The sequence below is a fragment of the Arvicanthis niloticus genome, chromosome 1 (assembly GCF_011762505.2).
Source record: "Arvicanthis niloticus isolate mArvNil1 chromosome 1, mArvNil1.pat.X, whole genome shotgun sequence".
In the NCBI taxonomy this organism is placed as follows: Eukaryota; Metazoa; Chordata; class Mammalia; order Rodentia; family Muridae; genus Arvicanthis; species Arvicanthis niloticus.
Genome location: NC_047658.1, coordinates 110502856 through 110519001, shown reverse-complemented (window position 1 = coordinate 110519001; position 16146 = coordinate 110502856). Strand labels below are relative to the sequence as shown.

At 48.8% G+C, this 16146-nt stretch overlaps 1 protein-coding gene across 17 annotated transcripts in view; it reads right to left on the bottom strand.

Moving 5' to 3' along the window:
- Window positions 1–16146, bottom strand: part of Shank2 (SH3 and multiple ankyrin repeat domains 2) — a 441204-nt gene that overhangs the window by 345281 nt on the left and 79777 nt on the right. For all 17 annotated transcript variants that reach the window (XM_076914200.1, XM_034510387.2, XM_076914238.1 and 14 more), the window contains 3 exons: window positions 14897–14968; window positions 10966–11074; window positions 906–1057 (listed from right to left, as the gene is read on the bottom strand). In XM_076914200.1, the coding sequence (XP_076770315.1) occupies window positions 906–1057; window positions 10966–11074; window positions 14897–14968 (333 nt within the window). The remainder of the gene's footprint in view (window positions 1–905; window positions 1058–10965; window positions 11075–14896; window positions 14969–16146) is intronic.

The following is a 16146-nucleotide window of genomic DNA, read 5'->3' as shown; positions in this document are numbered from 1 at the left end:
ACCAGGTAAGGAGAACCATAGCATTTGAACTAACACAGAGAACAGTGGGACCCCAGTAAGTCAGGGGGAGTGAGCCTCTGGGCAGGATCAGGAACATGTGGAATCTCCAGAAGCCTGTAGGAAGGCGCAGCTGAGGTGAGGTAGGGATGGCAGGAATGAGAGGAAAACCTCCATCTCTGATCAAGCTGCAGCCAGGGGACCTGACCTCCTCATCCTCATCGGGAGCCATCTTCTCTCTGGACAATGCTGCATATGCTGCCAGACAGGGGAAAGGAGCAAAGACACGGGAGAAAGGAAGATGGGAAATGAAGAAAGGAAGAGACTGAATGCTGCCTGGCAGTGGGGAAAGATGGGCATGGGGAGGAGGGTATGGGAAGGACAGAGAAGATGGACCTGGAAAGACAGGCATGAGAAAAAGGTGGGGTGGGAAGATGGCTGTGGTTAAGACAGGTGTGTAACAGGAATGGACCTGGAAAGGCAGGCTTGGGAAAGGGGGGTTGGGAAGATGGCCACGGGGAACTATATGCCACATGGAAGTTCAGGAGAAGATGGGTGTCGGTATAACTGTCTGGCTCCCAAAGATGCAATGCAAGGGGCAACGAGGCTGTCAGTACTTCTACTGGACTTGAGGCCTCCTCTGAGGGACAAACACAGGGTTTAGCACCAACTCATGCATTCAAAACATGAGCCCTTCTGTGGACTAGAGGGATCAGGGTAGCTTAAGGGTAGTTAGTTTGAGAAGCAGCTATAGCACAGAGAGGGCAGGAAATCCTGACACTCAGCTGCCCTTCTGAGCTCTAGTGGGGACAGGATTCATGGTTCCCTAGAGAGAAAGCCATTGTGACAATAGCTCGGGGATCAGATAAAGGACCCTGTTGCCCACACAAGGCAGGCTCGGGACATACCTTCAGGGCAACCTGGTTCCTCATCCGGGCAGCCTTGTGAAGGGCAGTCATCCCATCCCTGGAGCGGAAGTCCAAATGTGCACCCCCGTTTCTGAGAGCTTTGATGACCTCCATGGAGTCATCAAGTTGGGCAGCCAAGGTCAGGGGCGTCTCTGAGGGGACCAAACAAAGAGGCATTACAACAAGCGCAGGTGACCACAGAGATAAGAACTGGGGTCCTCTAGGTGCTATATTCAGGTGACCACAGAGTACTAGGACAACCTACAAGTTTCTGTGACCCAGAGTGACAACACTCTACAGTAGCCGTCCTTAATCTTTCTAATGCTGTCACCTTTTAATATAGTTCCTTATGTCATGGTGACCACCAACTAGAAAATTATTTTGTTGCTACTTAATAACTGTAATTTTGTTACTGTTATGAATCATAATGTAAAGATCTGATATACAGGATATCTGATATGTGACCCCTCTGAAAGGATTGTTCAACCCCTAAAGGAGTTGCGACCCACAGGTTGAGCACTGTTGGCCTAGAGTCTCCATCTCGAGGCAGGGGAGGAAGCTCAGTAGGTAGGGTACCTGCTACACAAGCGGGGGGACCTGAGTTCAGATCCCCAGTACCCAAATAAAAGCTAAATGTAAGTGTGCATATCTGTCACCCCAGCAGAGACAGATAGATCCTAAGGGCTTGCTGGCCATGTCCAGTCAAAACAATGGGTCTCAGTTTACATGAGAGCTGGTCCCACACAGGTGTTTGCAACAGTGTCTTGAAAATATTCCTCATTTTTCACACGTTGAAATCTCCTTGGTTTTTAAAACACTTTAAAATTTAGCAGCTACACCTGAGCAGAGGCTGGTACCCAAACTTGCATCACTTAACCTTAAAGTTATACACACACCATCACCTTAGACATATCCTGGGGATGTTGTAGCTGGGAGATAACTGGATGTCTTCCAAAAGGCACCAGGAGGATGGGAAAGAGGCAGGACCCTGGCAGGCCAGCTGAGAACTCCAGCCAGGCTACAGGGAGATAGCACACCAGGGAGGGAAAGGAGGGGATGTAAGGGACTCAGAGCAGCAGTTGGAGGGTGTGTGTGTGTGTGTGTGTGTGTGTGTGTGTGTGTGTTCCATGTACAAGACAAGGGATCCCAGGAATCAAGCATTTGGAGGTGCGATCCCTCCTGTGTCAGCCAACAACTATGGCAGTGAAAACCAGTCTGCCTCTGAAGGGTTGGGCGACCTCTAACAGGATTCTCGAAACACTGATTTAGGAGGCTGAGGGGTCCCAGAATGGAAAATTTAACACAGGGAGGAATGATGAGTGTGTCACAGACATGGGGACTGGAGGTGGGGCACACAGGCTGACTTGAGCCACCCTAAGTGTGAAATGCAAGATGTAGAACAAATACGCCATAGAGAACACTGCCTTCCAGCTTGAGTTCGGAGGCTACAGTATCAACCAGCCAGCCACTCACTGTACACTGAGCCAACCCCAGCATCAGGAAACACATTCCTCTCTAACACTGGCTGTCCCCATCTTCACCAGAGCAGCTGAGGCCCACAGGAGACCTCCATGATCAGGCCAGTGGACATTCTCTCATAGGACAAGGGAGAGGAAGGTCATCAGACCCAGACCTGAGATCCAGCTGCTCCCACCTGGCCCTCCCTCCCAGGTGTGTGAAATTCTGCCAAGCTACATGAGGTCTCTCCCAAGGCACTATGGGATATGAACTGAAGGTGAATGAAGTGGGACTCCATCGATGCAGATTGGGGACATTACAAAGTTGGGGTGGGGCTTTGCAGTGATGCAGCTGTTTCAGGGTCACTGACACTTCACCAAGGCTCCTGTGAGTGACACCTCAGCCCAACTCCTACAAGTATACCTTCACTGCTCCTGTTACTAAGTCTGATTTAAGTCATTGATCTGGGCTGGGCTTGGGGTTGTTTCTTTGTTCTGATCTACCCAGAGTGAACAGAAGTTCATTCACATCTTCCCAGGGAAAGTTAATGCAGTGCACAGATTGAAAAATAACAACAATAAAATATAACGAAGAAGTAACACAATGTCAGAGTGATTTTCACAGCATCCATGAATCAGGTTTTATAAGCAATCTAGAGATGATGCAGGCTGCCAGGGGATGTGCACAGGTTCTGTGTGACTTGAGCATCCCCCTGGAGCTCAGACCTGAGGGATCCTAAAGCCCATTCCTCAGGGACACCTACATAAAGCACACAACCCATACAGAGACTAGGTGACCAATAAGTGGCAGCCGGGGGGACAAGCTCACAGGCAGACATGAGTCTCCATTGTGCCCTTCAGGAGGCAGGACATAACTCCCCACTCCTTAATAGTGGGCTGTGCCAACTGAGCCCCTTCCAAAACACACTGTATGGGATAGGCTCAGGGAAGAAAAGCTGCAGTCAGGGCCATGCTGGGGAGGTCAGCATCATAGCAGTCAGGTTGGCCAACAGCAGGAGACCCCACCCAAGGTGAGAAGGATGCTTCAGTTCTGCCATCTTCCTCCCAGCCCCACACTTCTTCATGTTTACAGGATCTAGGTCCAGTCAGGAAGAAAACACTGGACAAACATGCACAGAGGGACATCTGAATAAATCCCAGGACAGTTCTCAAAGCTGCCAAGGTCATCAAGTCCAAGCAACCATCAAAGCCATGCAGCCTTTAGAGACATGGCAAGTAAAGATGCTACAGGCCCCCTGAAATCCTCTGACAGGAAGAAAACATTTAAGGAAACTGAGGAAATCAGAATAGTGCATGGGCTTTGTAATACTCACATGTGGGTATGAGGGTCAATGGTGGCAAAATATGCCACACTGATGTCAAAGGGTAGCAATGGGTGAGCGGTCTGCAGAAACTCCCCATGCCAAAGCTTTTCTAAGAAAGGTTTATTAAAAAACAAATGACGACAACAAAACAAAAACGTTTGGGCCAGAGAGATGGCTCTGCAATTAAGAGCACAGGCTGCTCTCACACAAGTTTTGATTTTGGTTCCCAGCACCTGACTCAGCACACAACTGCCTGTAATTCCAGCTCTAGAAATCTGATGCCCTCTACTGGCCTCTATGGGCACATGAAGACACACAGACATAAACACACATGCACGCACACATGCGTGCACATACATACTAACACATATACACATAAATAAAAATTTTAAAGTTAAAAAAACACCTCAAGGCTCTTACATAGTAGGGTGAGGGACTTAATGCAAAGACACTCTGTTACTCACAGGCTTAGAGAAAATATTTCCAACAACAAACACAAATGTATGAGAGGCTGATATCCAATATGCACAGAGAACCTGTAAACTCAATAAGCCCCCTCCCCAAGTGGGTGAGACACCTGAACAAAATCCCCAACAAAGAGAACTGACCGACAGTGAGTTAGTTACACATGGAACACTGGTGTGCTGTGCCCCAGGTCCCTAGGAGATGCACTCACACCTCAAGGGGACACTGCAGGGGTTATGTGCTGCAGGCACTCAGAATGGCCAAACACAGAACACTGAGTCCTTAACCCTTGAGGACAGAGGGCCCTGCTCCCTCATCAATGGCAAAAATGTGACAGGGTGCAGCCACCTAGGGTGCCTTGAAGGACAGCTCAGCATAATCTTACAAAACAAAGTACAATGGGGCTAGACAGGTGACTCAGCAATTAAGAGCACTGACTGCCCTTCTAGAGAACCTGGGTTCAATTCTCAGCAACCACTTTGTGTTGAACAGTTTTATGTCAACTTGATACAAGTTAGTCATTTGAGAGGAGGAAGTCTCAATTAAGAAAATGCCTCTGTAGGATCAGGCTGTAGACAAGCCTGTAGGGCATTTTCTTAATTAGTGATTGTAGATGGTGCCATCCCTGAGCTGGTAGTCCAGGCTTCTATTACAAGGCAAGCCATGGGGAAGAAGTCAGTAACAAACACTCCTCCATGGCTTCTGCATCAGCTCCTGCCTCCAGGTTCCTGTCCTGCTTGAGTTCCTGTCCTGACTTCCTTCGATGATGACCAGAGATGTGGAAGTGTAAGCCACATAAACCCTTTCCTCCAGAACTTGCTTTTTGGTCATGGCGTTTTATCACAGCAGTAGGAATCCTAAGATTTGCATGAAGACTCACAACTGTCTGTAACTCCTGTGCCAGATCTGATGCCCTCTTTTAGCCCCCATTGGCACTGCACAATGTGGTACACAGACATGCAGGCAGGCAAAACAGCCATACATCTGAAATAAAATAATTGTAATTATTTAAAAAAAAAATCAAGCACATTCTACCCAGCCAAACTAGAGATCTAGGAGTTTCCACAAGAAAGCTGAAAATATATGTCTAGGGTATGGTACTGCACCTATTTCTTAGCACTCCAAGAAGCTGAGGCAGGAGAACTGCTTTGAGTCTAAGGTCAGCCTGAACTATCTAAGAAAGATTTTGTCTCAAAAAAAAAAAAATACAAAAGAATAAAATAAAAAGAAAAAAAGGAAAGGAAAACCTATGTTCATAATTGTTAAAGATCTCATAGAATCATTTTTCTATCCTAAGTCAATAAATTAAAAAGAAAACTACTGACTGGGAAGAATATTATTTAGAACTATGAAGAATTAAGCTGGGCCTACTGAGAATGGCTCAGTAGGTAAAGTGCTTGCAGAGAAAGCCTAGGAATCTGAGTTCAATTCTCAGAACCCACATAAAAGTGAAAGGCAAGAAAGGACTCCACAGAGTTCCTCTGACCTCCACATATGTGCACGGTGCACATACTCCCCCAACACACAATTAAGTAAATACTTTAAAAAGACACAGACAGGCACAGATGAAACTTGGACACAGGCCACTGAGTGAATGAAACCAGGCTGGCTGTAACATACTGCCCAGTTCCCACACTCACACTGCTGGAAAGGAGGAGACAGCAGGGACACACGTGACTGTGGCTGGGGGGTGTGTAGACAGTGATAGGGTCCCCGATGATGCTTGATGGTAGGTACAGGAGTCACACACTTGGCAAACCCCACAGAATCTGTGACCCACCAAGAGTGGCCCTAGTGTAACCCCTAAGCCTCAGTTGTGACAAACACACCACAGCAGTTTTGACTGTCAGCTGGTGCAGGTGCATGTGGGAATGGTCCACACTCAGGGTTAGAGTTAATTAATCAATTATTTTGAGACACGGTCTCATGTATCCTAGGCTAATTTCCAACTTGCTATGTAGCTGAGGATGGCCTTGAACTCCAGATCCTCTTGCCTCCCACCCTGAGTATTGGAACTGCAGGTGTATGCTGTCATATCTGTTTGTTGTTTGGGCAGTAGTTGGGCTGGAACCCAAGACCCCAGGCAGACAGGCTCTGTATGCTCTGGCTCTGAGCTACACCCCAGCTGCCCAGTGGGATTTTTCTGTGACCCTAAAACTGGTTCTTTATGGACCTTAGACCCAATCCTAGACTCATTTCCTTTGCAGGCTGCCTTTCCTGGTTCACACCTTCCATATTTGATGAACCTTATCTTCTAGCCCAGGAGCTTCCCATGCTCCTCAGGGAGCAGGAGCATAAAGAAGACTTGTAAAATAACTAGGTACCGCATCTGAGTTCTCGCCTAACAATAGGCCTCTTTATTAGAACTCCAAGGACCAACCAGACGCGCCCGACTCACTGGAGGGGGGAGTATTTATGAACTGGCGGCAGGCTGCCTTCGTTTGCACATCTCTCATTGTCTGCAGACTCAGGTTTATGAGGTCTCAGAACCCCGCTCCCTCCAGACACAGCAATTCCTGGGGTATTGATCATGCACTGTGATTCATTGTGTGACAGATACAGACCATAAGTCATCAGACAGGCCATTCCACTCCCCAAGCCACAGAGCTCCGAGGAAGGGGAAACAGAATGTCCACAGAAGCTTCTAATTGGGCCATGTGGGAGAAGGATGGGGCTCCCCAGGAGTCGACCACAGTCATATGTGGGTGGAAACAGCACCTCTCAAGGATGATAAAGAACTTAGCTAGAAGCTACCCCCACCCTCACTGACAGCTCTGGAGCATCACTGCCTGGAATCTCTCACTTGGTGTGCTGCTGGGGATTTTTGTCAACTTGACATAAGCTGGAGTCAGCTAGGAAGAGGGACCCTCAACTGAGAAAATGCTTCCATCAGACTGGTCTGTGGACAAGCCTGTGGCACATTTTCCTAGTTAATTATTGATGTGGAAGTGTTCACACCACTGTGGGAGATGCCACCCTTGGCCTGGATCCTATAAGGCAGGCTGAGCAACCCCTGGGGAGCAGGCCTGTAAGCAGCACTCCTCCATGGCTTCTGCTTCAGTTCCCGCCTCACATTCCTGTCCTTACTTCCCTTCACAACAGGCTTCAACTGTAGGCTGCAATAGCGAGCAGACTAGGACCAGTGGTGACCAGGTCTTAGAAGTGAGTCCAGATGAGCGAAGTGTCTCTGCAGGAGCAGCCAGGCAGGGGACTGTGCTATTCCAAGCCTTTCTCAGAGGTTTTGGAGGTACGGCAAGTTTCCAGTTCATTAATCAGCTGCCTTTCTCTCATCTGAGCACACCTCAAAGCTTAGAAACCCAGAGTGTGAAAGTGATGGACTAAGTCCCCTAGGGTTGTCACTGTGACGGCCTTTCCAGGGCTTGGAGCTGCCATCCATCTCATATCCCAGAGGTCCCATCATGGCAGAGAGGGACCCAAGGACCCCTCCACTAGGAGAGATGTCTTCAGTTTTCTCTTCATATTATTTACTGAAATGGACATTTCCAGCAGCTACAGACATCTACTATTGTGGACAGACCATGTGGTTTTAAGTGGCAGGTCACCCCACTGGGATTCCCATGTCACTTGCATGTTAGTCAGCCCAGAATGACTGCTGCCTCAGTTATGGCTCCCCATTGCAGCTGACTCTGAGATGCAGAGCTGAGGCCAAGGCTGGTGGCATGCCTAGGCCTTCAGAAAGAAGCTGAATTTGACTCTCCTTGGGGAACAAAGGTGTCTGGTGTACAGAGAATCTGCTAATCAGAGGGTGACTCAGAACGTCACCAGACCCAGCTTCAAGCTTTCAAAACATGGAAGGGATATCCAAAGTCTACTAGAGCTGGAGGAGGCATCGCCTTTCTAGAAAACAAGTGTGGGGCTGCGGAGAGGACAAGGTCTAGTGGCCTGGGACACCTAGGAGCCTCCTAGCTTCCCCCATCTAGACAGGGTTTTACTGTATAGCCTTGACTATCCTATAACTTGTTTTGTAATCCAGGCTAACCTCAAACTCATAGAGCTCTGCTCTACATGCCTCTGCCTCTGCGTCTGCCTTGCCTCTCTGCCTCTCTGCCTCTCTGCCTCTCTGCCTCTCTGCCTCTCTGCCTCTCTGCCTCTCTGCCTCTCTGCCTCTCTGCCTCTCTGCCTCTCTGCCTCTCTGCCTCTCTGCCTCTCTGCCTCTCTGCCTCTCTGCCTCTCTGCCTCTCTGCCTCTCCCTCCCAAGTGCTAGAATTAAAGGTGTGCACCACCACAAGCTCCTTCTATAAAGCCATGTCATATTTGACTTTTAGTCATCTCTAGATTATTCTAAGACCAATACATTCCATTAAGAAGTGAGTAGATGTCACAGTCTGTTTCTTAGAGGGCAATGACAGGAGAGAGGACAGACAGGCTTTTTGGTTTCCTTTGTCAATCTCTGGTTAGCTAGATCAGGGTGTTTCACTGAACACTGGCTGCATTTCAGAGAAGACGGAATAATCATCACTTGCGGGCTTTGTGCTCTGAACTTCCAGGTCCCTCATACCCAGAGGGCAGAATCTCTTGGAATTTCTCTAAGCACCGGCTCTTTGCCCATCATTACTACCTCTGTTCTAGCTCCAGATGGGGCTAAGAGAGGCCACCCCACGCACACCTCTGCTTCAAAACAGTCGGTGTCGACTGGGTTGTGCCCTGGAATGACAGCTGCTTCTAACCCCAGAACCAGAAACCCTGATGTAAAAGGGGATGGGAGCAAAGGAGCAGCAGCTCCCATCAGGAAAAAAACCCCATTGCAGACACCAGCCTGCTCTAATGAACATGGCAAGGCGAGAGGCTCATACTGCCTGGTCTGATCCCTTATAGAATCTTCTAGAAACAGTCACCATAAAACACAGAAAGAGAACCAGACCCAAGCAGCTTGCCACCAAGGCCAAAGACTCATGATTAGGAGAAAACCCAGGCCACAGACCTTGAGGACAGAGCTGTAGGCCTGAATGAAGGTCATCTGTGGAGATCTGAAGGCTCCAGTTCATCCTTCAGAACTCAGAGACCCATAGACCTTTTCCTTTTTTTTTTTTTTTTTTTTTTTTTTTTTTTTTGGTGATAGAACCCAATCTACCACTGAACTATACCCATGGTCCTTCTCTTACCTTTTAATCTGAGATGGGGGACTTGTTATGTGGCCCAAGCTGACAGTAAACTTGTCGTCCTCCTGCCTCAGCTTTCTGAGTGCTTGGGTTGTGGACATGTGCCATTCCTGGCTACACTTTACTTTCATATCAAGAGTTCGGGGAGCTGCATGTCATTGAATGGGACAGGGCAGCTCCCATCCATGCAGAGCAAGCCAGAGCCAACTCGAGGTCAATGCATGGGAGAATCAATTTAGAGCCATGGGGAAAGTGGGGACCAGACAGTACAAAGCCAGGACCCCTGAGGCCATAGGAGGAATCCTGTCACCACAAGGCACATAAACATCACTTTCTTCCTTTGGGGAGCTTCTTCCTTGGCCTGGTGCCTGCTCATTCTGGTCAGGACTTCCTCTCACATCCCCTCGCCAAGACTCCTAATCTCTCCTGATATGTTGGATGTCACCACCGTCACCACCATCCTTAGAAAGAGCCCTCTCCCAGTTCTCATGCTGCTTACAGATAAACCCAAAGAAACACAGGAGCAAAGAGGCAACCCAGCCCACATCAGGGTTCAGACTAGGGCATGCTAACTAGGTCAGTACCCAGTGGGGCCCACCTCAGCTTGAGGGGTCAGCCAGGCTGCCCCAAATGACAAACAAGATCCACACTATATAAGACACCTTCATATCTTGTGTACATAGTAATTTCTAGGTGTGACAAGAAGCCATGTGGGAGCCAGCAGTGGACCTGGGGTACCCTGGGAAGAGAGGAAGGGAGAGAAGGAAAAAAGGCAGGAAAAAGGACCCCACTGCTAAAGTCAAATTTCCCCAAGAGCCCTCTCCCCAACCAGTGCAGCTTTCTCCCAAGGATATTTCAAGCCTAAGGAACCCAACACCCAGCAGGGAGCATAAGACATGTGCATGCAGCAGCCTGTTTGCCAGGAAACCTGAACCCAGACAGAGGGAAAAACCCAAGGACATTGCAGTGCTGGCTGGTTAGCACATGCATCCTAGGGGCTCTGCAGAAGGCCCCCAGTCAGCAGGCAACAGCCCCACACATGTATGGCATCTATTCGCTTTCTTCTATCCTAACACCTATGCAAGGAGCACCTACTGTGTGTATGTATGCACTGAGGCAGAGGCTCAGAGAGCAAGGAGAAAAATACAGGCCTTCAGATCAGAAGTTACATGCCTGGAGAGCGTAGCAGCTAATTTTATCTCAACTTGACATAAGCTAGAGTTATCTGAAAGGAGGGAACCTCAACTGAGGAAACATTCCATAAGCTCACTGTAGGGCATTTTCTTATTTAGTGATTTATGAGAAAGGGCCCAGCCAATTGTGGGTGGCAGCTTCCCTGGACTGGCGGTCTTGGGTTCTATAAGAAAGCAGGTTGAGCAAGCCAGTAACTGCGGCCTCTGCATCAGCTCCTGCCTCCAAGTTCCTGCTCTGCTCAAGTTCCTGTCCTGACTTCCTTTGATGATGAACCCTGGCATGGAAGCCTAAGCTGAATAAACTCTTTCTTCCCCAAGTTACTTTGGTCATGGTGTGTCATCACAGCAGTAGAAACCCTAACTAAGGCAAGGAGCCACTTCAAAGCCCAGGTAAACCCCATAAGCATAAGAGATGAATGATGCAGAGTAACCTGAACCAAGGAATGGACGATCGCTTTACTCGTTAGAGTACAGAAAAGGCCTCCTTCATGAACACCCACCTCCAGTCTCCAAGTCATGGAAATTGGGATCCAGGCCTCTGTCCAGCAGCTTGACCAGCTTCTCCACTGAGCGATGCTGAGTGTGGTCCATAAACTTCTTCAGATTGGTCTGGAGAAGAAACAAACAAACAAAAAAGAAGTATCTTTATGAAAAATATATTTACAGGGGTGTTGGGAGCCAAGTCCTAGCAGAAAGCAGCTATCAGCTTTGCAGCCATCTCGGGCCATATACCCTGACAAGAGACTTATTTTTCAACAGCCCACAACAGCTGAGCACACTCTGATAAACATCTTGTTTTTCTCACATATCCTGTTTTGTTGTTTAGTGCCCCAGCTGAAGGCACACGTGGTAAAGCGTCTTCAGCTGTGTTCCCCTGCTTGTGCTTATATGTACCCATGATTTCCTTTTAATAAACGGGACTTGAACAAACTCTCTGTCTTGTCTCCATTCTTTGTGTCTCTTATTCCTCCATCCCCACGCTCTCTCTCTTGCTAGACCCTGTTGATTGACCCCTGCGGACTGGAGCACCTGGTCCCCAAACGTGGGGCAGTGTGGGCCGGATCACCTGCTGTCTGAACGTGGGGCAGCGTGGAGCAGCGAGGGCTGCGACACAGGGGCAGGCGGTGAGGCTCAGTGAGCAGAAAACTTGCCTGGCATGAATGAGGCCCTAGGCTTGAGCCCAATACTGCATAAACTGGATATGCAGGTGCATACCTTTAATTCCAGCTCCTGCTGGAGCCAGGAGGATCAGAGGTTCTAGGTCATCCTTAGCTACATAATGATTTCAAAGCTAGTTGGACAACATGAGCTTATGCTGGAAAAAAAGGAAAGGAAGAAAGGAAGGAAAGAAGGAAAAGAAAGGAAGATAGATGGGAAAGGAGGAAGGGAGGGAGAGAGAATCTTTATAGACTTAGAAAAGGTTACCCGCTAGGAGGCACTAGCTTTCTCTAGCATGGGGCACTGCTGACCCCACCTCCACCACTACCACCAAGGCTCACATAAGGACAAGCGTGAGGTCAACACACAGCCAACACTATGGGCCTGTTCTGGATAAATATCTCAGAACCCTAGCTGTTTGCCATCTTTGTAACAACATTTCAGTGTCTGTCCCTCCAGGATTCTCACAACGAACTGTAATTCCTATATGCTGACACTAGGGGTCTCTGGGTCACTAGGATGGAACCCTGGTGAGTGGCGTTCAGATCATCTAAAGAGGTCCCAGAGAAATCATTCTACCACTCCTGACAGCCATAACCCAGGCACCCAGAAATCTAAATCCTAGTTGTGATATCAGAGAGCTGAGGACCCTGGAGCTGTGGGATTCCAGTCTACTTGTGGTTTTTAAGTTATGATAGCTGCAGAAGTGGGTTCCACTATTTTGGGAGCAAGAGATGCTCTGATGTGGAGAGAGAGAGCAGATCACTAGAGCAGGGTGACAATGGATAGTCTCGGGACTCACTCAGACCTTCCACTCCATTCCCAAAAGGGAGGCTGAGGCTGAGGGTCTCATCTGTAAAGAGGAGACTACTGAACCCCACCCATTAGTCCCAGATTGAAACAGTGACACCTGCCCTCAGGGACACCTAGTCCAGGACGAAGGTCACATAGGTCAGCCACAGGACCTGAGCTTCCCAAGCCTGCCTGCCTTCTCTATTAGAGAAGTTACAGCATTCCTGATCCTCAGCAGGCAGCCCAGCCGCAGGATCAGGAAGAGCCCAGCATATCTCTTGGGCCCCACCCTCATCCTGATCCATCGTTTCCACAACACAGGACAGGAACACCTGTGAGTTTTCGCCTGACGATGTTCCCAGGCTGTCCAGGCACCCGCCATCAGTTGGGTTCCCATCCAAACCCCTTACAGTCTGGGGTTGGAACAAATGTCCAAAATCTGGAGTGTCATTTAAACTGTGGGTATCACTCATTGACATCTTTCTTTAAAGCCACACGGATTTATGCCTGAACATTAAATAACAACAATAATAATAAAAATAAGAAGAGCCTCGACCATACTTGGCCAGGACATGGCTGAGGTGTCACAGTGTCAAGGACACTGTGGTATACCAAAGGGCAGGGATCCAAGGACAGCTGCCAGCTACCTCTGGATAACTTAGGCACAACACTTAAAACCATGTTGGTCAGAGAGGCCACAGAGGCCCCTAAAACGGTACAGGCTGTTGCCATTTGTCTGGTTGTTCATGAGAACTAGATAATGAGACCTCGAGCTGAAGACAGGGCACAGCTTATTGAGTGATTTAGAGAAATCAAAGTGGACCTGAAATCGAGCTGGACACTTCCTCATGGGCGGCTAGCTTTCGTAATTCTAAGAAGTTACAAAATAGTCCTATCTTAGGGGAGATAAGGTACCAACGGTCTTGCCCAGCTATAAATCCTACAGTCCACGCTATCAACCTGCTAGGCAATGCATGATAGCAGTAGAATAGTTGTGGGAATGACCAACCACTCCCTGACTCCCTTTGAGGCCCACTTCACAGCAGGAATCCAAACCCAGTGCTATAAACTGGGTCCAAAAAAAAAAAAAAAAAAAAAAAAAAATGCATGGTAGGGAAAGTCACAGGCCCTTGCGGGGAAACACTAAATTGACAGGGCGCCAAGCTGCCTACTCCCTAAACAATGTTACTCTTGGCCTTAATCAGAGAAACCTCTCTTCCTAGGGCTTTCAGAGCCTCTCGTGGTTGCACAGGCTGAGAATAAGCAACTTGTGACTGCTCCACCTGAAGTGAGACATTGATACTATCCCCTCTAAGGCTCAGAGAACATTGGGAAAAAAAAGGGAGGAAAGACAGACAACAAGAGCTGCAAGAAGGGCTGCACAGTGCCATCTCCTGGCAAGACATGGACTTTGAAGTCTTGAACTCAACAGCTGTGGGCTCCTGTACTGGGTCTGCACAAGAGTGGGTCCATCAGCACTCAGGCATAGATGGACAAGGGGCTCTGGCCTACCCCTAATGACCGAACTATTTACGGATACATTCAAGAAAACTGAGGAGTTGTTGGCTTCAGTTGTGGATCCACTGGCGGCGAGCCCATTCGGCTCCAGTGGATAGGCTCAACCCAACGGTCATACACACAGCCCTGGTGGAACCAGAGTGGTAGGAAGTATGGGTGGCTGACAGAGATGAGAGGAAGGTAAGAGGAAAATTATAGATCAATCAATCAAAATGCATTTATACAGTATGGATCATACAGTATGAAACTGTCAAAGAACTAGCTTAATTTAAAAAAAAATTAATGAAAGGCAAGAATGAAACCGACAGTGACAACCCTGCTCCATCTGAGAAACAAGGAACGTTTGGTTGTGAAAGCCCGGGCGCGCTCCCCATAGCAGGAGAGCTCGGCAGGCCAGTACCAGGCACCCCAGGGTGTCTAAGGAGAGGTGGTGTCCACCCTGTGTTCTCCAGGCTCCATCCACAGGCCTCAGGATCTCTGCCTCCTGCTCCAGGCATGTTCCTGACTGCCAGGGCCTCACTGGCATGTCTGAGGTGTGACACAGGGAATCATCATCCCTTCAGTGGGCACAGAGCCCTCCAGGTAGCACAGAGCTCTCCTCCCATTGTGCCAGAATTTTCTGCCTTTCTAAGGCCTATTCAGATTTGGCAGTAACAGCAATCAGAGATGGTGCCCAGCCTCTACCTCACTACGTATCCAAATCCCACGATCCCACTCCTGCTGCCTTTTAACCTCCCTTGGGCACCCGAGGAACAGCAACCCCCTGTTCAACCTTCACCAGCTTCTCTGGCCACCTTGCTGCCTGCTATCTGGCTAGGTTCCCTGCGAAGTGCATGGTGAGGCCTCATCCCACACGGTATACAGAGGCCACTCCCAGGGGAATGAGTCCTCCAGAGACAACACAACAGGATCAGAGGAGACCTGATAGGGTGGAGGAAGCATTACCCAACACACACCCCATACCTTGGTGTGGAGCCTGGCCAGCTGCTTCTCATCCAGGTTGGACTGCTTGTACACACGCTTCTTGTAGCGAAACTGCCATGGAAACAAGAGAAAGGTTGCAGATGACTAAACGCCAGACATGGATGCTCAAAGGAAAAGTGATTTGGCCAAGGACATGGAACCGCAGGCTTAACCTAGACACTGGTGTCTGTACTGCAGAGCCCACCCCCTTAAGAGTCCCACCATCTGGCAGCCATCAGGACAAAGGGAAGGCTCTCAACTGTGGAAGGCAGTCCTCAGCATGAAGAGTAAGATGGCCACACCAGAGTTCATGACCTCATCCTACTGGCTCACAGTCTGTGGGGACCCACCTGACCTGAGCTTGTCTGGAGTGCACTGTGGATGTTATATTTCTGTTCCCTGTCACTTGCCTCTGTCAGAGCTGTGTGAGCAATCCCATGTACCCTCTGCCCAGGACTCAGAGGCCCCCGCTAGCCCTTCAGGACACTGCTGCCTATTTGGGATTGGAAATTTCGTTGCAGAGCAGAGAAGTGGAATTGAAGTTAATGGCAAGCGGTGACCCAGTGGTCAGCTTTACCACGCACCCCTCTCCCAGACACCCAGACCTTTGTGTAGCTGACTGTTAGAGAGGCACTGCAGAAGGTTCTCAGAGAACACTAAGGGCAGGTGCATGACTGAGATTTTGAGAGGAAACATAAGGTCCTCTATTTGCTGAGTGACTCTGAACTGGTCATCTTCCCACCACAGCCTCAGTTTCCTTTTCTGTCTCACAAGGACAACAACACCCAAAGGCCCCAGAGTGGAATGACCTTCCTGAACTCAGGTCGCTTTGTGCCTCCTTCCTGATCTTCTCCTGAGACTGTCATACTTCCAGGAATAAAGGTAGGAACATGGGAACATGGGAACATTCCAGGTGAAGGCATAAGCTAGTTCCCCAACTGAAATCTGACCTTCTATTATTTTCCTTTTTTTAGCCTTTAAAAAACAAAACAAAACAAAACAAAACAAAAACAAAAACAAAAAACTTAGGAAGCCGGAAAGATGGCTCTGTGGTTAGGAGCACTGACTGTTCTGCCAGAGGACCTGAGTTCTGTTCCTAGCATCCCACGTGGTGGCTCACAACCACCCATAATTCCACTTGCAGGGCACCTGATGATGTCATCTGGCTTCTGTGGGTGTGTCACATATTTGATTCATACACAAACATGCAGGATCCACACTCACGAATATAAAATAAAAAGTAAGAAAAT